Source organism: Mustela nivalis (genome assembly GCF_964662115.1).
Source record: "Mustela nivalis genome assembly, chromosome: 14".
In the NCBI taxonomy this organism is placed as follows: domain Eukaryota; kingdom Metazoa; phylum Chordata; class Mammalia; order Carnivora; family Mustelidae; genus Mustela; species Mustela nivalis.
The window spans coordinates 14,573,121-14,596,145 of record NC_139033.1 but is presented as its reverse complement, the minus strand read 5'-3'; the positions used below and the strand labels follow the sequence as shown (position 1 = coordinate 14,596,145).

The 23,025-nt window shown below is 56.2% G+C and overlaps 1 protein-coding gene and 1 long non-coding RNA gene across 3 annotated transcripts in view; one reads left to right on the top strand and one right to left on the bottom strand.

The window, feature by feature from the left end:
• LOC309847823 overlaps positions 1-23,025 on the bottom strand; it is a 243,159-nt gene that overhangs the window by 130,235 nt on the left and 89,899 nt on the right. The window lies entirely within an intron of this gene.
• The window catches only part of SCARB1 (scavenger receptor class B member 1), a 67,926-nt gene that overhangs the window by 13,129 nt on the left and 31,772 nt on the right, over positions 1-23,025 (top strand). For both annotated transcript variants that reach the window (XM_082698656.1, XM_082698655.1), the window contains exon 2: positions 21,768-21,925. In XM_082698656.1, the coding sequence (XP_082554782.1) occupies positions 21,768-21,925 (158 nt within the window). The remainder of the gene's footprint in view (positions 1-21,767; positions 21,926-23,025) is intronic.

The window sequence follows — 23,025 nt, the reverse complement described above, 5'->3', positions numbered from 1 at the left end:
TTCCGCCGGCCTCTGCTGCCCGATTTCCCCTTCCCCACCCCGCCTCTGGATTAACCCCTGCACCGGGAAGTGTGACCGGCTGTGGGCTGGGCTGGGCTGGGCCAGACACCCGCCTCCTCCACTGGGCTGGAGAGCCGAGCTGGGTGGTGGCCGAGGGGCTCCCCTCTGTTCTGGGACCCCCCCCCCCCCCATCCTTCTGAGTCCTGCAGAAATCTCAGGCCCTGTCAGCCTGGCCCCTTCTGGCCTCTGGGCCGGCGGTAGAGGTCATGCGGGTCCTACTCGGCTCCGAGCCTACTGCAGCCGGAATCCCTTGGCAGCTGCCGGGACTCTGCCTTCCCAGGACTCGGCTCAGCCGCCCGTTCCCAGGCTTCCTGGATACCACCCGCTGCGGCCTCCAGCTTCCTTGTCCCAACTCCCTAGTCTTTGATTCCTCCCTGGGGCGAAAGAGGACTTGCTTCCAGGGAGGTGCCTGACACACGCGGACACCTGTCACACGGCTGTGGTCCGAGCATCCGTTCTCCCAAAACTGATTTCTTGGCAAAACCTACAGCCCAGGGTGATGGTATGAGGAGGCAGGACTTTGGGAGGTGACTGGGTCTGGAGGGTGGGGCCCTTATAAAAGCGTTAGAGCACTCTGATTTATCTATTAAAGATTTTATTTATTGGAGAGAGAGAGAGAGAGAGAGAAGCGACTCGGTGCTGAGTGCAGAGCCCGACACGGGGCTCGATCCCATGACCCTGAGCTCATGACCTGAGCTGAAATCAACAGTCAGAGGCTTAGCCTGAGTTCAAGCCAGGTGCCCCCCATCAGTGCCCTTTTCAGACAGTCCCCGGACAGTCCCCGGCCACTTCTGCCCTGTGAGGACACAGCAGAAAGCCTACGACCCAGAAGAGAGCTCTCACGTGCCTTTGCCGCCTCCTTGATCTCAGACTTCCAGACCGTGAGAAGTGAAGATCTGTTGTTTCTCAGCCGCCCTACCTATGGCATTTTGATCTCGAAGCTGGGATGGACGAGGGCAGAGATCAGTACCCGGAGTGGGGTGCTGCTCTCACCGCACCCAAACCTGGGGAAGAGGTCCCGGCAGAGGCTGGGAGAATGGGATGCCAGCCGGAAGGAGCTCACATTGACCCGAGTGGACCCTTAGGATCAATCCTGGTGAGGGCTCAGAAGGAGGAGAGGGGAGCTGGCGAGAGCCCCCCGTCTTCTTAGAGAACACCCGGTGGTCGGGAGCCGGGTGGGGTGGCTCCGGACGTGGGCACCTGCTTGGAAACCGGAGGAGAGGCCATCCTTGAGAGAAAGGAGCCGGAGCCTGCCTGAGCTGGTGTCCGGTGGCGGGTCAAGCCGGCAGGAGATGAAATCGGACACCTGAGCCCGGGGTGGGAGGTGTGGCTTGGCTTGGGCCTGGGCTCATCGTAAAATGCCAACAGCGAGGCGACCTACAGATGGTTCATCAGAGGGAGGCAGAATCGAACCGCTTGGAAACCTCTCACCTTCTCCACGGTGGAGAGAGAAGGCCGGGTGTGGCTGATGACGGTTTGATAAGGGGATCTATGGGGGTGTGAGCCAGCCTTCAGGAAGGCAGCCAGCTGGAGCCCAAGGGGAAGGGCGGAGGAGTGAGGGAAGGTGCCTGGAAATCTTAGATTTTACGGATGGATGGATGCACCGTGGGGCCGTTTAGCTGCCCATGTGCTGTTCCTCAAGACCAGGGCGGGACCCCAGGAATGATTCCAGGGTTTAGTGTGGTTGGCCCCGTTGGGTTTTAGGCTCCCCTTGGACCCGTCCACCTTTTTTTTTTCTCCTTTCGGGAATGGGAGTGTTGAACCTGGGCCTCTCCTCCCCCCACCCCTGCCCATGGTATTCTAGAAGCCCATGCATTTTTTGATCTCACAGGCTCCAGCCTGGGGCCTTGCTCGTACCTGATGTCGATTTCTGGATGGGGCTTTGGACTGGGACTTTTGGGTTGAGGGCCTGTGAGGAGGGTTTTGGCGTTTGTGGGGCCACTGCAGTGGGTGTGTTTGTGTCCCCGCCAGATTCCTACACCGCACACCTGGTGACTTGGGTGATAGGATCAGAAGGTGGTTGGGATCAGGAGAGCCTAGCGGTTTGGTGTCACCGAGGGGATTCACAACCCCCTATCAAAGAGACCCCCGGCGGTCTCCTGCCCCTTCCCCCATTGAGGACACCCTGAGAAGCCTGCCGCCAGAAGGGGGGCTCTCCCCAGACCACGAGGGCATCCTCAGACTTCCAGCCCCCGTCCCCCCACCCCCGTTGTAAGAAACAAATGTCTGCTGGGACTAAGCCATGCTGTCGGTGGCATTTCATTCTGACAGCTCAGCCCAGATGGACCGGGACCCACGTACCATACCCTTTGGTCTGTTTTTGGCTTCTCGTTCTGTGGGTGAGAGCCAGCCTGGGGGTTGCAAGAAGCCACGCCCGGTTTTCACGTTGGGGCAGTGTTCCAGGAGGCCGTCCGGGTGTGTCCTGTTAGCAGCGGCCGGTGGGCGTGCACGGCCGCGTTCCCCGAGGGCCCGCAGCCCGGGTAGGGCCTCCGGTCCCCGGGAGTGCAGCTTCGGCTCTGCCCGGACGCGTCAGGCTCATTCCCAGAGCGGTTGCACCAGCGTTCACGCCCCTCGTTAAGTTTTTCACTTTGTAATTAGTGGAGGTGAAATTCACATCATGTACAGTCACTCATTTTAAAGTGATCTGTTTGGTGGCACTCAGTGCCTTCACAGGGGCCTCCGTGGGCTCCTAGGACAGCCTCGTCCCCCCTTAGTCCTCCCTCTCTGGGGGCAGAGAGGGCCCCCAGCCCCCCGTGACCCCAGCCTGCTTTCCTAGTCTGCGGACCTGCCTGTTCTTGACGGCTCCTACCCGCGGGGTCTTACAGTCTGTGTCCTGTCCTGTCTGGCTGCTTCCACGTTCTCGCCGGCCAGCCGGCCGCCCTGTGGCAGGTGTCCACGGTTCAGGCCCTCCCCTGGCCGCCCCCTGTTTTCATCCCGTGGGGAGAGCACACTTTGTCGACTCGCTCACCCGTGGAGGGACACGTGGGCCGCACGCACCTCGGAGCCACGGTGACTAGAGCTGTGGAGAGCGTGGGTGTCCACGTGCCTCTGCGGGCCTGGGAGCACACGTGCGTGTTCGAGAGCGTGGGCTCACGTGCACGGTGCACGATCCCGTGTCGCGCTGGGAATCTGCCCACGGAGCAGAGGTTGGGAGCACGGTTCCGGATTGAGGTGGGAGGCGTGGGCTCCCCTCCCGGCTCTGCCTCCTGCTTGCTGTGTGACCTATGGCAGGTGCCCCACGTCTCTGAGCTCTGTGGATGAACCACACCTCCACGCAGGCTTTGGTGCCCAGTGCTTGGAGCCGGGTGTGGCCAGGCAGCCCCGCCCAGGGGCACCTTGCGTTGCGTAGCCCTGGGGAGGGGTGTTCCCCCACCTTCTGGTTCGCGGGGACCTCCGTGGGCTGTGCTGGTGGTGGAGTGCTGGGTCGCGGTGTGCCGGGCACAAGCACGACCACCCACGGCAGCGCCTAGACCTTCAGGCCTTCTTGAACCTTTCTGGTGGTGGTGGGTGTTGTTTTGATGTGCCTTTCTGAGTCCGAGCCACCTTTTTTCCTTTTTTTTTTAATTAATATTTTAAAAAAATTAATTTATCTATTTGACAGAGACACAGCGAGAGAGGGAACACAAGCAGGGGGAGTGGGAGAGGGAGCAGCAGCCCAATATGGGACTCGATCCCAGGACCCTGGGATCATGACCTGAGCTGAAGGCAGAGGCTGAATGACTGAGCCACCCAGGTGTCCCGCCACCTTTTTTTTTGTATGTCAGTCGGGGTGCAGGGTCCCAGCCTTGGAGAGTGTGAGGGGCCGGCTGGGGGGGGTCACCCAAAGTGGGGTAGACCCCAGGCCTTGGGCTTGGCTTAATCAGAAATCTCAGGCTCCGGATGGTGCAAGTGAACTAAGCGTGGAGTGGCAGATGACGTGAGGTTCTCCTGAGAAATCGTGGAGCGGGAGAGGGGGTGGGCGCGTGTCCGGGACCGGGAGCTGTCCCAGAGCAGTGTCCCCGCCTGCTTGTAATGGTGTGCATCTCTGTGTGTGTGTGTGTGTGTGAGTTTCCCGGGGTCTCTGTTCTCACGTGGCCATCCCCCTCTGTGGGTCTCTGTCCTCCCCTCTTCTTAGAAGGGCATCTGTCATTGGATTCAGGATGAACTCCTCTCCAGATCCGTAACTCCGTTCCCTCTGCAAAGATGCTATTTCCAAATAGGGTCCTATTCCGAGGTCCCAGATGGACGTGAATTCTGGGGGACGCTCTTCAACCCACCCCAGTGTGTGTGCCCAAGCCTCGGACCTGCAGATTTCCAGGCTCAGACCCAGCCCCTAGTTCTTCGGTTCTCTGGGAACTCGGTTTTCTTCTGCCAGCCCCTCTGGACCCGTACAGATGTTCTCAGCTCCCACGGCCTCAGCCGGTCCTGTTTCTCATGACAGGGGGACTAAATGTGCTCCCAGGGCCGGCTTGTGCCCAGAAAGCCCCTGCTGACATCAGAAATGAGATAAAGAAAGAAAAACAGGGGCATGGTTTTTAAAAATTGAAAGCATGTGAAAAACTAGTCCAAGCTCAGAAAATCGCCCAGGCTGAAAAGTCACCGCTCCCTGCCCTGACGGTGGGTCCTTACTCCAGGGGGCTGCTTGGTAACTTGGTTTACTGGTTGACTAGTTTACTTAGTTTACTAGCTCCTTCCTGAGAAACACCGTGTGTGTCCACGGGGACTGGTACATCCTTCCTTCCCAGGCACATACCGCGCATGCCCGCGTGCCTTTTTCCACCTTGGGTTTGGTACCTGGGGGTGGATCTTGGAGATCCTTGCCTTGGCGGTTACATCACCTCGTAAGGGCCCGGCCGCAGGCCCTCCCTCCAGCCCCTGGGCTTGGGAAACAGCATAGTGAAGGCAGAGCTGTGGCTTCCTAGTTCCTGCCAGAACCTCTCGGACGTGACCCAGGAAGTCACAGGTTGGGATCCATCTTAGAAAAGGCTTCTCGCTGGAAATGCCTGTGTGTCTTCCAGAACTTTCTCGGGGAACATGTTGGGTGCTTGGGGCTGCCGTAGCAAACAATCACAGACTTGGTGGTTTAAAGCAAGAGAAATGCATCCTCTCGCGGCTCTGGAGGCCCCACATCTGGAATCAAGGTGTTGACGGAGGCCATGCTCCCTGCAGAGGCTTTGGGGGAGGAGCCTGTCTTGAACTTCTGGTGGCTTCAGGTGGCCCTTGGCTGAAGGCCACATCCCTCCGATGTTTGCCTTCCTTTGCACACGGCCCTTCTTTGAATCTTCTCTTCTGTTCTAAGGACACTTGTCTTTGGATTTGGGGCCTCCCCGCGTGATCTAGGATAATCTCATTTTAAGATCCTTAACTGGTCCAAGTGGAGGCACAGAGGCTCCGAGAGGCAGAGAGACTGCCAGAGGTCACACAGCTGGCGGCGGAAGGCGAGCCTGGACCATCGCCTGCGCTCTCCCGCTTTGTTCCCAGGGAGGTAGCCCAGACTTGGTTGGAGGGGTGTTTTGTGTGGCCCACACTGCGATCAAACATTTTACTTAAGTAACTTGGCAGCCAGCATTTAAAGGCGGGCGGATTTGCACAGAAATCTAGATTTCTAGGTGTTCATGACAGTTCATTGGGGGTGTTCCTCGGTGAGCTGATGTCTGCTTGTCTCGGTGGGACAGTGCCCTCCAGCTGTGTGACCGAGGGCAAGTGACGCCTGTCCGGGCCTTGGCTTCCTCATTTGTAAAGCGGGGACAGTCCTAGCCTGGGCCACGCAGATGCTGCTCCGAGGGACACACGGATTGGTGAATGGGGCGTGAGCAGACCCTGCCCCGTGCGTGTTCAGCTGTGCCATCGATTTCCAGTCTCTTTCTGGAGTAAATTCAGAGTTTGTTCACGGAGGCTGTCCAGGGTCCTGGGGATGGAAGAGTTCCCACAGGAAAGCGGGGCCATCCGAAGCCCCTGGGGGTTCTGACCGTGCTGAAAGCCTTAAGCACAGGGCAAGCATCCTGCCTTAGTGTCCCCGTCTGTCAGGTGGGGTGCTGTGGGCGTCCCCACGGCTGAGGACTGGATGAGCAGTGCTTTGGGTGCTGCTTGCTCCCGGGGAGAGCCTGGGGTTGGTGGTGGTGGGGACGGCGAGGCAGGGCGTGTCCCGAACACCTGGAACAGGAGGGTGGCAGACGTGCGTGGCCCGGGGAGGGGCAGCAGAGGGGCTGTGGTGGGGGCAGGAGGCGGGGAGGCTGTCCTTGGCGGGCAGCCTGGCTCTCACCATCCTCTTCCACAAGACGCGAGCACTGACGTTGCTGACCTCCGGGCTCCCTTGTGGCTGGGAGCTGAGTAAGTGCGGGGGAGCTGTCAGCAGTCGTGGCCACCTGTGTCCTTGGCGAGGAGGGAAGGAAGGTCAGGGCTGGGACAGAGTCCAGCTGAGGCTCCAGATAGCCTTCAGCCCTGGAGGACAGTGTCGGGAGGGGCTTCTCGAGCCCTCTTCGTGGTTTTGCACGTAATAACAAGCAGCCTTGCGCTTCTGCGGCATCTGTGACTTTTCGGGAGATCTCACACCTGTCCTCTGGCCGACCCGTCTCGGGGAAACAGGGCGGGCTCCATGTCTCTGCCGCGTGGACAGGGAGCCGCACTAGCAGGGGGTGCCCCTCCTCTAGCCAGGGGAGCTTTGCATTCTTCACCAGCTGCCTCCTTAGCCGCACCGAAGGGCTCAGGGGATTTCAGTCCCCGTGGACGGATGGGACAGGCCGGTGGAGAATGGGCTCTGGGCAGCCCTGTTTGTGAATCAGCCGAAGGAGTGATACTGTTGGGGTGGGAGTGGTGGGGGGCACCTGCTGTGAGAAGGAGGGGTGCTGGGTCCTGAGTGATCGGAAAGCTTGCTCGTTCCTTTGGCACATGTTCGCTGAGTACCTTACTGTGTGCCGGGCCCTGGCAGTGTGGGGGCTGCCGTTGTGGATGGAGCTGACCGGGCCCCGGTCTCAGCTACCGACATCATAGCAGGAGCCACGGCCCGTGCACAAGCAAACAGAGATGCTCACCAAGGCCGTCCGAAAGGGGCAAGGCTGGTGAGTTGACCTCAGGCTCTGGTGGGGTGGTTGGGCGGGCCTTTTCAAGGAGGAGTCAGGCATGGGAGCAGCTTGTTGGGGAGAGGGCACAGCACGTGCAAAGGCCCAGAGGTGGGAAGTTGCTTATGTAGTGACAGAAGAGGAAATGGGCCAGTGGGGCTGGAGCCGGGGAGAGGCAGGCTGGGGCCTTGTAGGACATGGTGAGGGGTTTAGATTCGGTTTCAGTTCGTTTGGGACGCCCTTGGAAGACAGGAACAGATTTCAGATTTCTTCTGCGGAAAGAAGAGCCGCTTCACAGAGCCACTGGGTTGTCCAATAGACTGTTCTTGGGGTGGGAGGGAAGGAGATCAGGGAGGGCTCTCACGCTTCTGTTTGGGGGACGTGGGGAACGATCAAGAGCAGATGGACAGTGCGGCCTTACATTCCTGGTGGGACAGCTCAGCAGCAAAAACAAACAAACGGGGCAAGGACTTATCTCCGGAAAAGATGCACGAACGAATGCCAACGAAAACCACAGCGATTCCACCGCACACCCACGAGGATGGCTGGTACCAAAACCCGGGAAGATCGCCAGGGTTGGCGACGGTGTGGAGAAACGGGTGCCCTTGTGCCCTGTCGGTGAGGTTGCGGCACGACGAGGCTTCTGTGGAAACCCGGGCTTGGGTTCCCGGAAAAGTTAAACACAGAATTACCATATGACGCAGCCATTCTCCTGCTGGGCATGTGGCCCCAAAGAATGGAAAGCGAGGACGCGGCAGGTTATTTGCGCACCCGTGTTTGTGGCCGCGTGACCCCAGCAGCCCAGGTGCCCACAGACAGAGGTGTGGTCAAAGTGAGGTCCCTCCAGCTGCTGGAATGTGACTCAGCTTCGAAACAAGGCAGACCTGCCCCTGACCCCCCCACCCCCCACTCCCCGACCATGGATAAGCTCGGGAGACCTGGTGTTTGGTGACGAGAGCATCTGGCCGTAAGAGGACCCCCACCGCAGGAGTCCGCTCATACGGGGCAGCCAGAGGGGTCCCAGGGACAGAGACAGGATGGGGGATGGGGGCACCAGGGGCCCGGGCGCTGGTGTTTCCTGGGGACAGTTTGGGCAGGTGAGAAAGTTCCAGAGATGGATGGTGACCCGGGTTGCACAACACCGTGGATTTGCTTGATGCCACTGAAGTGTGCCCTAAAATCAGTGAAGATGGGGGGTGCCTGGGTGGCTCAGTGGGTTAGGGCTTCTGCCTTCGGCTCGAGTCATGATCCCAGGGTCCTGGGATGGGGCGCCACATCGGGCTCTCTGCTCAGCGGGGAGCCTGCTTCCTCCTCTCTCTCTGCCTGCCTCTCTGCCTACTTGTGATCTCTGTCTGTCAGAGAGATCTCAGCCAGTCACACCCCTAGCCAGGAATATCAGGGGGCCGAGGAGCCCCCTGTCACAACTGAGGTTCTGACACCCTTGTGTCACCATCAAGCAAGGCTGTCCTTGTGGTCAAGCAAGGCTGTCCTTGTGGTCGCTGAAGTCAGGAGGGGGCAGCGGCGGAAAGTGCTTGTTGTCTAGACTCCTTTGTGAGAACAAAGGCCCCCCACTGCACAGCTTAAAAGAAGCCACCCAGAGTGTGTCCTGCCCTGGGTTTCTTTAAAGGCAGTCAGGCTGCAAGTCAAGTGTGGGGTGGGGGGTGTGGTGTCCTATGGGGAGGGGCTGGAGGGGATGTGGACCCAGCCTGCCAGGTGGCATGCTTTAAGAAGACAGTGGGCCTCTGTCACCGTGGGATCTGGTCCACCTTGTCCGGCCGGGGTCTGGTCCTCTGGCCGCAGGCAAGAATGTTCCAGAAAGGAAGAGGCACCTGGGCCGCAAATGTCATTCTGCCCTGGCACAAGGGTGTTGCCAGGTGTGGAGGGGGCTGTGTGGGAGGAGGCCACATATCTCTGAGTGGGGTGTGGGAAGCAGGATACTTGTCCCCCAGAGTCTACGTCCTATCCTAGAATCTGTGGACCTATTAGCTCATGTGGCAAAGGGAACCTGGCAGATGCAATGAACTCACAAGTCTCCAGGTGGAAGGTGATCTTGGGTTTTCTGGGTGGACATGTGACTTAGCATTGTCCTCATGGTCTCAAGATGGCTGCCACAGCACCAGACATTACACTGTCCCATATATCATTCAAAGCCAGAAAGAGGGAGGATACAATGGGAGGGCTTTGTTCTTTTATTGTCACAAGGGTCCTTAGAAGAGAGAGGGAGGGGCGTCAGAGAGGATGTGATGATGAGGGCAGGATTTGGAGGGACCGACCAGGAGCCAAGGAGCACAGTGGCTTCTGGAAGCTGGAACAGGCAGGGAAGTGGATTCTCTCTGAGAGCCTCCAGAAACAACCAGCCCTGCTGACCCCTTGATTTTAGCTCCGTTTTGGGGTGAGACCCACTTTGGATTTCTGACCTTCAAATTGTAAGAGGCTAAATTTGTGATGTTGTAGACGTGTACGTTTTTGACAAAAAGCAAGTTGTCAAAAACAACTTGTCAAAGCAGCACCAGGAAACGGAACCAATGAGTCTGCTTCCACTAATGCCGGAGAAATAAAATGACAAATGAATTCTGGTTTGGGGTTAAGCAAAATATTTAAACTTAAAATAATACTGTGGGCTTTAATATATTTATTATTGTAAGCATTTCGGTATTGTTTTCAACGACTTTAACGTTTGGGAAAGACATATGGGGGCCCACAGTTTTACTTTTGCCTCGAACTCTGATACAAGCTGACCAGCAGGCTTGTGAGGGGGTCTGACTTGCTGTGAAATAACTTTCTATTTTAGAACAGTTTCAGACGTCTTGGAAAACTGGGAAGAGAATACAGAGTTCCCACGTTCTGCAAGCCCTGTGTCCCCCACTCACACCGCTTACTACGGTCCACACTCTGTTCGGCTTTCCTTAGGTTTTCCTTCCTAACCTTTTTCTGCTCCAGAAGTCCACCCAGGAGACCACGTCACATCTGGTCACAGTGTCCCCTTGGGCTCCTCTGGGCTGTGATGGTTTCTCAGACTGTCCTGGTTTTTGGTGACCTGGATAGTTAGTGATTTTGTAGGATGTCCCTCTGTTGGGATTTATCTGATGTTTTTCTTGGGATTAGACTGGAGTTCTGGGTTTTGGGGAGGAAGACACAGAGGCAACGTACGCTTCTCACCATATTACGTCAGCATGGTGTCACTGTTGGCGTAGGTCCTGTGTCTAGTCCCTTTTGCACAGATGAGAAACGGGGGCCCGGGAAGTTCTGCCAGGCTCCTGCTGGGAGGTGGCGATGGGCAAGGTGAGGAGAATGCAGGGAGGCAGGTGTGGCTGTCGGGTCGGGGCCCCTCTGCTTGTAGGGATGGCTCCACGCCTCCCCTCTTCCTCCTGTGTCCGCGACAGCCTCCTCGCTGGTCTCCCGGAACTCAGATCTGGTGGGACGCCAGCATCTTACTGGGCCTCTGTGGGCTGAGGCTTTGCTTACGACCTTCCAAGTGCTCTCCTCCAAGGGCTTGCCACGTTTTTGTTTCAAATTTTTTCTTTTCAAAAATCAGAATTTAACATCCGTACGGGGAAGTACACGGTATCGGTGTCGATGTCGGTGAATTTTCACAGAGGTTTGCCGAGCTCGTCTGGATCACCTGCAGATGGCTGTCCTCCACCCGCGCTGTCGGTGCCAACCCTGGGGTACCGCTGTCCCCCACCTCTGTCACCAGAGATCGGCTTTACCCGCTGGCCGGGTCGTTGCAAGAACAGACTCCTGCTGCCCGTTCTCCTCGGTGCCACCTTTGTTGGTTCTGTGCTTGGTTCACCTGTGTCATTGTGGGCATGCGGGGTCCACTCCTTTTCCCTGCTGGGTGCCATCCTGTGGCGTGCATGTCACCCTTTTCATCCTTTCCCTTTTCTGTGGACATCTGTGTTTCCAGTTTGGGGCTGCTGTGGGCCCTGATGGACATAGCATTTGTACGTGGAGGGACCTGTGTTTTCATTCCTCTGGGGGAGGCCCTAGGAGGCGGCCTGCTCTCTCTTGTGGGGCAGAAGTCTGTTCCACTTTCGCAGATAATGCCAACGTCTTCCAGTGACTATACCTCTTGCGCTTGCACAATACAGTGTGCAAGCATTCTAGTTGCTCCATTCCAGGCCAGCGATGCTGTCGTCAGTCTTTCTCGTGTTAGCTATTCTCGTGCAGGCTGGACACTTCTCTGATGACTAGGCTGCCCAGGATGGGTGCGGTGGCTCCATGAAATCAGGGGATCCTAGTCTCCTATCTTTCCACTCCACCGTCCTTTTTTTGTGGTTTCTGTTCTCAAGGCTGCCTCGTGATCCAATGTGGCTGCTCCAGCTCCGTCCATCATGACTGTGGTCTAGGCAGCAGGCAGGGGGACTTGTCAACAAATATATAGGAATTCCGAACATTGATAATGCGAGGAGGATAAAACAGGGCGGTGGATAGAATGTAACTGCGGAAGGGCTGTTGTAGAAAGGGTGGTCTTCTTTTCCTTTTCATTCACTGCTGTAGTCTGCAGACTTAGAACAGAGCCTGACAGGTAGTGGGAACTCAGTAAATATTGTTGAGGGGATGAAGAATATTCAGGGAAGGTCTCACTGAGAAGATAGATTTAGAGCTAAGAAGCGACGGGGTCACCAGTGAAGTCGTGGGAGGGAAGATTGCCCCAGAGGCACAAGCAGTCAGTGCAAAGGCCCTGTGGCAGAAGCTTGCCTGTTGGGCTCCCCAGCGACGAGTGTGGTGTGGCTGGAGCAGAGTGAGCGAGGTGGTTGATAAAGGGAGGAGTGATTGCAATGGTTAGAGAGCCTTGTAAATCCCTGTCAAGGACTTGGATTTTATTCTGAGGTAGATAGGGAGCCATGGGAGGTGTTTGAGCAGGGGAGTGACATGAACTGATTTATCTTTTAAAAGTATAACTTTGATCCCATGGGGAGAGCAGACCAGGGGCAAGGTGAGAAGCTGGAGTGGCGAAGTTAGCACATTGGTCCAAGCAAGCAGTGCTGGGTGCCGGGTGGTGTTGGAGAGAAGTGGATGGACTTCAGGTGCGTCTCGGAGAGAGAGCAGCCAAGACGGAAGGGTATTAAGTGGGAGGGAAGTTGAGGAGTCAGGGATGGCTCAACTTCCTCACTGAAGAAACTCACCCCATTGTCTTAGCAAACCACTCGGGTTTCCTATAAAAAGCTTTTCTTTTATTTGTCTTCCCTTTAAAATCCAAGAGGTTGGAACAGTAGCCAAGGGTGTGGTGTTCCCAGGTTCCAGACTGACTCAGCCCGTGCTGCGGTCCTCCCTGAGCTCCAGGGCAGCCTGGGGCAGGGCGCGCCTCCAAGCCCAGGGATGCAGGAGGTAATCCGGGGCGGGCGGGGTGCTGGTCCCGTCTCCAAACTGGGCCAGGTGTGCCAACTGGCCTCCTGGCTCCCAGCTCGGAGGTGTGTTTCCTCTGGAGCCTGTTTCTTCTTATCACCAGGGGAGGGATTAGGTTTTGCAATTCTGTGGTCAGGTCAAGTTAATGATTGTTCTGTGAAGCTTCCCTGAGCCCCGGGAGCAGTGTGAGGCCGCGGCCCGTGTGTGGGTGCAGAACCGGCAAGTTGGTCTCTCCCTCTCCCTGTGACCTCGGGGAGGCATTTGGCCTTCAAACCTCAACGTCTGTATCTGTGAAATGAGCCTTAGCAAATTCAGTGAGGCGAAGTCGGCAGAAGTGTGTTGTTATCCGAGCAACATAGATCCAAACGGTTGATAGGACTCGCCAGCGCCCCGCGTGTTCCCCAGCTTCTCAGGGCAGAGTCCCGTGTTGTTTCTCTCTGTGTCTTTAAATTCCTACCACCGCATCCAGCACAGGGTGGGTGATTGTGAATGGGATGAGTGCACAGTCATAGTTAGACCAGGCAGGCCTGTTTCAGGCAGTTTTGGAGGACTTCATGGAGGAGGTGGCACCTGCTGAGTGGGGTTTTGGACTTGGGTGTCGGAGGCATCCTATGCACGGGGGCAGGGACTGTGGGAGGCCGTGAGCTGAGCCGCCTTTCCAGAGTGGATTTGGGTGAGAGAACGAGGTGGCGCCTTGAATGCCGAGCACAGGAATTCATACTTGAAGGTGGACGGAAGCCCTGTGATCATCGTGGCTGCCTCATATTGAGCATCTACTGCATGCACTTGCTATGTACGGACCCTAAATCCCATCCATGGCTCTGCCAAGTGGGGTCTGTTCTTATGCCCATTTTATAGAGAGAAAGCTGAGGCCCTGAGGTGTTCCTGGAGGCCTCACAGCTGGGAAGGTGGGGGTGGGTCCAGTCGGGTCTGCCCACCCCAGTGCCGCTTCTAAGAAAATACTGCAAACGCGGAACATTTTCCGCGGTGTGTGATCTGAAATTTTCTAGGGGCCTCATTTAAAAAGAGCCACATAAAAAAAGGAGGAAGAAACAGGTGAAGTTAGTGTTATTTACGCCAGACGTCCAAGATGCCCACTCAGCCTGTGGATCAAAATAAAACCAATCATTGATGAGATAAATGTATATTCTTTTGCTTTTTTTTTTTTTTTTTGGGACAAAGCTGGCTTGTCGCTGACGCCTGGGCCCAGCTCTGCGGGACTGGCCCCGTGTCGGGCGTTCAGGTCCGGGCCGCAGCCAGAGGCTGCTGGACTAGACAGGAAGACCCACGCCGACATCCCGCCGGGCGCTCCCGGCACACCACCAGCTCCTTCTGCGGATGGGGCATTTCTGGGTCACCCGGGCTGTGCGCCGTGGGGATTTCTATATTGAGCTTCTTGAACAGAGAAAAGCCCGCCCACGTGTGTGTTAATTAAATGAAAAATAAGAGATCCCACTCCTGGAAATGGCACACCCGTCCAGAATAGCTGAAATGTTTTTTTTTCCTTAACATGGCAGTTGCTTCTGGAGACTGCAACTTCTCCTTCTGCCCCAGTTGGAATGCCGCCTCCTTTGAGAGGCCCTCCTGGATTGCTCTTTTGGACAGACAGGCCCCGTCCCGCTCCACCTGGCTTTATTTCTTCCCAGTCTGCTTCAGGGCCGGACGTTCCGCCCCACGGGGGTCTGCTGATCAGGGTCCTTGCTGGTTTTTTCTCTGGGCCATCGCCTGTGCTCACGATGCCGCTGGGCCCCTGGCACATGCCCAGTAGGTCTTTGGGGGGTACCGGGGAATGGCTGGGGTGCGTGGTGCGTCTTTCCACGATTGTCTGGGGGTCCGGAGGTCATCCCGATCTTCCCGCCTGGCAGCGAACTGGAGGGCCTCGTGGGGGTCCGTGGGCATGCAGAGGAGCACGGAGGTAGGGCGGGAGCTTCCTGCCCAATCCTTCCCCATTCCCCCTGGCATCAGGGGGGTGCAGATCGACCCTGGGAGCTTTGGGCAAAGATGCCAAGCTGGCTGGGTGTGGGTTCAAGTGACACTCTGGTCGCTTAGCTTTGCCTTGGCCTTAGCTCCTGTATTGGACTCAGAAGTGCCCACAAACCACCCCCCCCCCCCCGCAAAAAAGATGTGTCCCGAGTTCTAACTCCTGGTGCCCGTGAATGTAACCTTATTTGAAAATAGAGTTTTTGCTGATGAAATTAAGATAAGGAGCCCTCGCTCACCCCAGCCCCAGGTGTGCCTTTGTTAGAGCAGCCCCGGGGGGACGTGGAGTCCTCCTGGCCAGCGAGGTATGCTGGGTGAGGGTTCCCGAGTGTGGTATTCGCCGGGGGCTCGGACTTCCTGGCTCTTGGGATCTGGTGGGAAATGCTTTTCTGGTCTCTGAATGAGGTCACATGCTTTCGCCACGGGGGCGGGGGGGGGTGCCAAGGGACAGTGAAGGCTCTGGGAGTCACGAGGCTCCTCTCAGCCTCTGCCTGCTCCCTGCTCACGGCTTATCCCAGCCACGTGCTGGAGGCCAGCCCGGAGGGCTTAGTTCCCCGGAGCAGCAGGCGCCTGAATCCCGGGCCTCTTCCTGCCTTCCCTGGGCCTCTCTGTGAAGGGCAGGGCTGACTCACAGCTCCCCATCTCCACATTGGGACTGCTGTTCTGCCCCCCACCCCGGGCAGTGTCTGGGTCTCCCCCTTGCCCAGCCTGGGAGGAGACGCGGGCAGATGAGGACCCTGCGGAGCCCACCCCTGGATGGAGGGGAGCCTGGCCTGCGAGGTTGCAGCTCGCGAAGCCAGAGAATTTCACCACATTTGTAATTTTAAAGATTGACTTAATTGAAACATAGACTGATCGCTAAAATGGAATGTATGTGACATTGTCATTTGCAGTCCCGTGTCCCCTGAACTGCTGTTCCAGCCCAAGCTGGGCCCCAAATAGGCCATGCTCTCTATGTATTTAAAAAACAAAACAAAACAAAAGAAAACAAACTCTCTCAAGGAGGAACTATTTAAAACATATTCAAAGGAGGAAGCCAATAATCATTCTCCAGCCATTTCCAAGTCGGTATTAGTTGTCCCAGAGTTCACACTGCTTGTCGGCTCCGCAAAAACGTGCGGAGTGTCTGCTGAGTACTAAGCAGTGAATCAATGAGCAAAGCCGGTGAAGGTGTCGTGCTTGTGAGACTCTGTCCCAGCAGGGAGACAGAGGACCAGTAGATGTAATTATAGGTGACAAGGACCATGAGAAACAAAGCAGGTGAAAGGGAGTTTTCGGGTGGATCAGATGAGAGATTTGCCTATGTGGCCGCCTTGGGAAGAACATTAGAGGCAGAAAGTGCAAAGGCCCTGGGGCAGGAGTTTGCATATATACAGGACAGCAGGGCATAAGTGACTGGGCTGAGTGAATGACAGGGATGGGGCCAGAGGCAAGGCCCAGAGAGGCCACAGGGGCCAGACCAGGCCAGTATTAAGATGGCAGCTTTTGTGTTCATTTTATTTTCAAGACATCAAAGGTTGCACATTAGTTTGCATGTTTGACAAATTCCTATAAAGACGCCTGACCGACAGCGTCTTTCTGCAGCTTGTCTATTTTCACTCATGTCTTTGCGACTTTCCCCAGCAGGTCAGGTCCGTGTCTTCTGCCTGCCGGGGTGTGTGCAGAAGCCCAGCTCCCAGCGGGCTGCGGCATGGTGCGGGTGGGCGGGGGCCCGCATCTTGCTGCCGGGAGGGGAATTCCGCGTCTCTCCGGACCTCGTGTCCGCGGACTCACAGTTTCTGTCCTGTGACTGGCTCCTGTCCCTCGGCGGACTGTCCTCCGGCTTCATCCGTGTGCGGCGCGGACCTGCCTTCCCTGTGAAGACTGAGTCATGTCCTCGGATCACACACCTGTGCTCACACACACGCCTTTTAACAGGTGTGATGAAAACGTTCTGTCTCTTGATTTTTGGTTGTGCAAGGGAGGTGGAGGCATTTGATAAAAGTTGAAAAGCGGGCGTGTTGTGGACGCAGTTTGGAAGCATCATGGCCGGGGGGGGGAAGCCCCGTGGGGTCTCTCTTGCACCTCTGCCTGTTTTAAGAAATTGGGTGATACAGATGCAAACGGACGACTCGTATTGGATGCTTCGAGACATCCATAGCATCGTATCGGATGTGTATTGGAAAAAAGGCAAATCCGTGGAGGCAGAAAGTAGACGCAGGCGTGTGCCAGGGGCTAGGGGAGCGACGTGACTGCTAGTGGGCAGGGGGTCTGGTTTTGGGGTGATGAGTGTGTTCCAGGCTTTGACCGTGGTGGTGTTTGCACACGTCTGCACGCACATCCACACCCTTGAATTAGACCCTAGGAAGTGGGAGAATTGTATGGTATGTGAATCGTACATCATTAAACCGTCAAGAAATAGTAACATCGTGTTTTCACGGTTCATCGAGAACGTTCCTCCTTTTTAAGCAGGCTTCCCGCTGAGCAGGGAGCCAATGCCGGGCTCGATCCCGGGACGCTGGGATCGTGACCTGAGCCGAAGGCAGATGCCTAACGACTGGGCCACCTAGGCGCCCCCCAGATAGTCTCTTGATGCCGTTTTGCAGTCGGTCGCCTACCTCCACCCGAGCCCTGTGGCCACCACTGATCTGGTTTCTGTCCCTGTGGTTTTCCTTTTTCCCGCTGTCCTGCGGCCGGACTCAGGCCCTGTGTCGCTGTTTGCTTTGCGTGGGGCTTTGGTTACTTAGCATGTGCCCTGGAGGCTCACGCGGGAGGTGGACTGACCAGCCGCTGGTTCCGTTTGAGCACTGCCCCCCATTGTTTCGTTATGTGGCGGTTTATTTCTCTGTCGAGGGACGCTGAAGTTCTTTTAAAACATGTTTTGAGACCATATTTGTTATTGATGGTTATTTAGGGAGCCACGGTTTCCTGGCCCGGTCACAGGCTGCAGCACTGCCAGGAATTCCTTCCCCGTCATCTTTCCCTGGCCAAGTCCAACTCCCTTCTCCGGCGCTCGGCTCCCACGCGCCCTCCTCCACGCAGCCCTGCTGACTGTCCAGGAACAGGCTCAGAGGGTCCGGTGGGAGGAGAGGCAGTGGCGTCCTGCGAGGGCTCACGCTGGCCGTCTCTTCCAGTCTTTGTGTTCTGGGCCACGGTCTTTGACCTTGGGGGAGGGGGCGGGGGTCAAAAGTCAGCCACATCGGGTGAAAGGCCGCGGAGCCTGGCGGGCGGTGCTATCTCATCAGCTGCTCCGAGCGAGCGGTCACCTCTCCTCAGACGCAGATCAAAATCAGTGCAAAGTCTGTTCCCACCTGCGGGTGGGGGTGGGGCACTGACCGGGACGGGGAGGAAGACGAGCCGGTCACTTCAAGCCAGGCGACTCCCTGGCTGACCGTCCAGACTCCCGGGGCTCTGCCATACCCTGTTCTAAGCGCTTCCCCGGAACAAACTCATTTCAGCCTCACGCAGGTTCTGTCGTGCTCGTTTTGTGGATGAGAAGACTGGGGCTCACCGAGGAGTGGTGACTTATCCACGGTCACCCAGCCAGAGGGCAGAGCTGGGTCGTGGAGTACTTACTCCCTGTGAGCGCGTGCCCAGTGAAGGGCGTGGACCCCCCCGCCCCGATCCTGGAAGCCCCTTCTGTTGGAGACTGAGAGGGACACATGGCTTTATTCGGTGACACATTTGTCTGGCCGTGATTTGTCCCCAAAGCGGAGTGAGCCGGAGAGGGGAGGAGGGATTCTGGAGTTCTGAAGACGTCTCTGGGTCCAGCTGAGAAACAGGGCTGAGGAGCGAGGCAGGAACTGGAAGCTGTTCTGTTTTGTTTTATTTTATTTTATTTTATTTATACGTTGAGAGAGTGAGAGCGAGTGGACACATGGGATGGGGAGAGGGAGAGAGAATCCTAAGTACGCTCCCCACTGAGCACAGAGCCCGATGCAGGGCCCCCTCTCAGGACCCTAAGATCACAACTGAGCTGAAATCAAGAGTTGGACGCTTGGGGCACCTGGATGGCTCAGTCGTTCAGCGTCTGCCTTCGGCTCAGGTCGTGATCCCAGGGTCCTGGGATCCAGCCCCGCATCGGGCTCCCTGCTCAGTGGGGAACCCACTTTTTCCTCTCCCACTCCCCCTGCTTGTGCTTCCTTTCTGTTAAATAAGTAAGAATCTATCTATATTTATTTGTTTATTTTAAACATTTGTGCATTTTTAAAAAGATTTTTATTTATTTATTTGACACACAGAGAATCACAATTAGGCAGAGAAGCAGGCAAAGAGAGAAGGGGAAGCAGGCTCCCTGCTGAGCAGAGAGCCCGATGTGGGGCTCGATTCCAGGACCCTGGGATCATGACCTGAGCCGAAGGCAGCGGCTTAACCCACTGAACCACCCAGGCGCCCTGTGTATGTTTTCTTTCTTTCTTTTTCTTTTTAAAGATTTTATTTATTATTTGTTTGACAGACAGAGATCACAAGCAGGCAGAGAGGCAGGCAGAGAGAGAGGGGGAAGCAGACTCCCCGCTGAGCAGAGAGCCCGACGAAGGACTCGATCCCAGGACCCTGGGATCATGATCTGAGCTGAAGGCAGAGGCTTTAACCCACTGAGCCACCCAGGCACCCCGCCCTTGTGTATGTTTTCAAAAGAATCTCTTGTGTGTGTGTTTTTAAATGATTTTATTTATTTATTCATGAGAGACAGAGAGGCAGAGGCAGAGGGAGAAGCAGGCTCCCCACTAAGCAGGGAGCCCTATTCGGGACTCGATCCGAGGACCCTGGGATCATGATCTGAGCTGAAGGCAGACGCCCAACTGACTGAGCCACCCAGGCGCCCCAGAAATCGTCTTTTTTAAAAACCACTTAGTTGAGATATGACTGACATTTAAAAAAACTGTCCAGGGGTGCCTGGGTGGCTCAGTGGGTTAAGTCTCTGTCTGCGGCTCAGGTCATGATCTCAGGGTCCTGGGATCAAGCCCCACATCGGGCTCTCTGCTCAGCGGGGAATCTGCTTCCCTTCCTCTCTCCCTCTGCCTGCCTCTCTGTCAACTTGTGATCTTGGTCTGTCAAATAAATAATAAATAAAATCTTAAAAAAATAAAATCCTAAAAAAATCATCTCTCCATATTTAATGTGTACGACTGGATGAGTTTGCGGATAAGGAGGCACCCTGGGAACTGTCCCTGCAGTCTACGTGTGAAGATACCCATCACCTCCCAAACTCTCCCAGTGATCGCTGTGGTTGTTTTAGTTACGCAAGACGAGTAAGCCCAGAGTTCTACTGAACCCCAGAGTGCCGCCACTTAACAAGACTGCATCCGAGGCTTAAATATTTGCTAAGAGGGTAGATCTTACCTTATGTGTTTTTATCACACACACACACACACACACACACACACACACACACACACGAAGGAACTGGGATGAAAGTCGCGTTTCCTCCTGGCACAGTCGCCGGTGGAAGCCAGGACAGGTGGCCGACCCCTAGTTACTAGCCCTTTGTGTGTCTTCAGTGGGGAGGGGGTGGTGGAGATGGTGGGACCACCTCCCTCTGTCGCTCCTTCCCGTGCACCTGTTGGAAGATTTGAGGATTTCCGTCCTGGGTCGACCACACTCCTGCCCAGCAGCCTCTCGCCTGAGGTTGAATTCCACGTGCCAAGCCTATGCCCATGGGGCCTGGAGGGTCCTGGTGTTGGACCTGCTGTGTGGGGCCGGGGGCAAGCCACCCAGCCGCGCTGCGCCTCGGTTTCCCCCTTAGAGACACAGGAGGTCACCTTCCTCCGGGAGATCAGGCGGGTTGAAGTGCCAGCAGGTGTGGCAAAGGTGTGGCCGGTGAGCTGAGGTGTGTCTTAGATTGGCTCCAGGGTGTGCTTGATTTCGAAAAACGAATTGCAACTATTGAAACAATACCGTGATCCCACAGATTCTTAGCTGCTTTGTTCACATCACATTTATCAGTCGCTTTTATTTGCATGTGTTAGAGGCTCAGGTTGTAAGAGTGATCGTGCGGCTTCCATGGCCGGTAGGAAGGTGTGTTGATCAATGAGTTATTATTATGATACCCTGGAATCCGGATTTTATGGGACATCTGCTGTTTTTTTATTCTTGGCAATGAGTTCAGCTTTTCTTCATTTAAATGTCACGTTGGTGAAATGAGGAATGGCTGAGGCTACTGGCGCCCATTGTATAGATGGGGAAACTGAGGTTCAAGAGGTGATTGTCTTGCCCGTGTGCCTTTGGGGTCTAGCAGCCTCCAGATCCACTCCTTCTCAGAGTCTGCTGGCTGGGGACATGGGGCCGAGCTGGACCAGGCAACTCCTATCTTTTGCCCCCCACCCCCGGAGCCTCTGCCCTTTGGTTTTGGCTGTTTGGGGACAGTAGAGGTGGCTGGCTTTGTTCTGGAAGGCCGTGTTCAAAGGAACATGGGAGGTGATGTAAGCTACCCTGTGGTATCAGGTGTCTATCTGATGGGCTGGGGCACTCTGCCCCACCCAGACTTTGAGCCTTGTGGTGCCTGTGATGCAGCCAGGCCAGGTTGGGTGGGGAGAAGATTGGGTGGTCCTGGGGGGACCTCCTTGTGACACAGGGACTTGCAGAGCTGAAGAGCCAGGCAGGGATGAGAGGCCAGTGTATCTGATAGACAGGCTGCAGACCTGTTTTCTTCCACTCTGTCTCAGCACCACCCTGCCTTAGGGCCTTTGCACTGGCCTTGCTTCTATGGGGGATTAACCCCCCCCCACCAAATCCTTATGTTCCACTCACTGCCTTTTGTTTTTATTTGTGTATGTGTGTGTGTGTGTGTGTGTTCATTCTGTCTTTGCTTGTGTTTCCCCTGTGTGACTACTCTGTTTGAAGTTGCAAGTCCCCCTCCCCATCCCTGCCTCTCACACAGCACACATTGTACCTTCCTGTTTAATACCTGCCTTTCCCTGGCTAGATTGGAGACCCCACAGAGTTGGGAAACAGGGTCTGTCTTGTTCACTGTTTTATCCCCAGCCCTTAGAAGAGTGCCTGGTGTATATATGGTGGGTGCTCAGTAAACGTTTGTTGAATGAATGAATGATACATTTGGCCACATGAAGCCCATATTCCTAGAGTCCAGCCCCAGCTACCTCCTGGTCTCTGATCAGGCTACTAGTACTGGAACATGTTTACAAAAGTAGCAGCAGGGATACGTTCCCTGTGGACTGATCCTCGGGGGGAGCAGCGTGTGTGGAGAGGTTTCTCTCCGCCCCGGGACCATCCCCTGACATGCCGGTGGGACTGAGCCGTGCAGGCCGGCTCTGGGCAGCCATTCTAGCTGCGCGGTGGGGGTGGGCCCTGGTGGCGGCCCCGCTCACTCTCTTCACGGGCGTCTTTGGTTTCCCCCCGCAGAATGTGCGCATCGACCCCAGTAGCCTGTCCTTCAACATGTGGAAGGAGATCCCCGTGCCCTTCTACCTGTCCATCTACTTCTTCGACATCGTCAACCCCGACGCCATCCTCCTGGGGGAGAAGCCGCAGGTGCGGGAGCGCGGGCCCTACGTGTACAGGTGAGGACGGAGGGGGCTGGACTGGGCCTCCCAGGTGGGCCGTCTTAGTGGGTTTGGACCCCATTTTACAGATGAGGAAACAGAGGCCCCCAGGAGTGGGGGAGTGGTTTGCTCAGGGTCAGTCTGCTTTCCCCAATCCCGTGTTCTCGTGGTTGAGACCGTGCCCTGTGCAAAGTGATCTCTTGGGTTTAAACTGTGGCTTTCTGAGGACACCCGGGTGGCTGTCATTAAGCAGCTACCTTCGGGTCTGGTTGTGATCCCAGGGTCCTGGGATCGAGCCCCGCATTGGGCTCCCTGCTCAGTGGGAAGCCTGCTTCTCCCTCTCCCACTCCCCCTGCGCGTGTTCCTTCTCTCACTGTCTCTCCCTGTCAAATAAATAAATAAAATCTTAAAAAAACAAAACAAAACACTGTGGCTTTGTGGTTGCAGGCAAGGGGCGTTCCTTCCCCGGGCCTCAGTTTCCTCATCTGTAAACTGGGGATGACAGTCTCCACCATGGGGTGGTTGTGAGGACTGGACGAGGTAGTGGGAAGCCCTGAGCACAGAGCCTGGCACGCGGTGAGTGCCCTGTAGACATCTGTTGCTGGCATGTTCTTACCACACCTGCCACGGCCCCTTCGCCGGATCATGGTCTTTGGGAGAGCAGGGCAGGTTTCCGAGAGATGAGGGAGGTCTGTTCCGGGATAAGGCCCGATTCCCGGCTCCTGCCCATGTTGCCCTCGGGATGGCCCCTGTCACAGAACTCCCGTCCCTGCCAGGCTCGTCCGGGGAAGGCATCTGTGTCAGAGCTGGCCCTGGCTTGCCAAAGTTCATGTTTATTTCTTCATTCCGGAAGCGTTTACTGGGCACCTCCTGTGGACTAGGCACTGTGCCAGTCCCTATTAAAGGCAGACCCAAGCCCCCGCCCCAGAGAGTTGACATCGATGGGAGAGAGTAAACTCATGGACACATCAGGTGGCCCTAAGTGTGGTGAGAGCGAGGAGGGGGAAGCATGGAGGGTGCCGGAGGGAGGGGCGTGGGCAGGGTTGGTCTAACTGGAGGGTCATGGAGGACCTCTGCCAACAGGACACTCCCCGAAACGTGGGTGGTGAGAGGGAGGT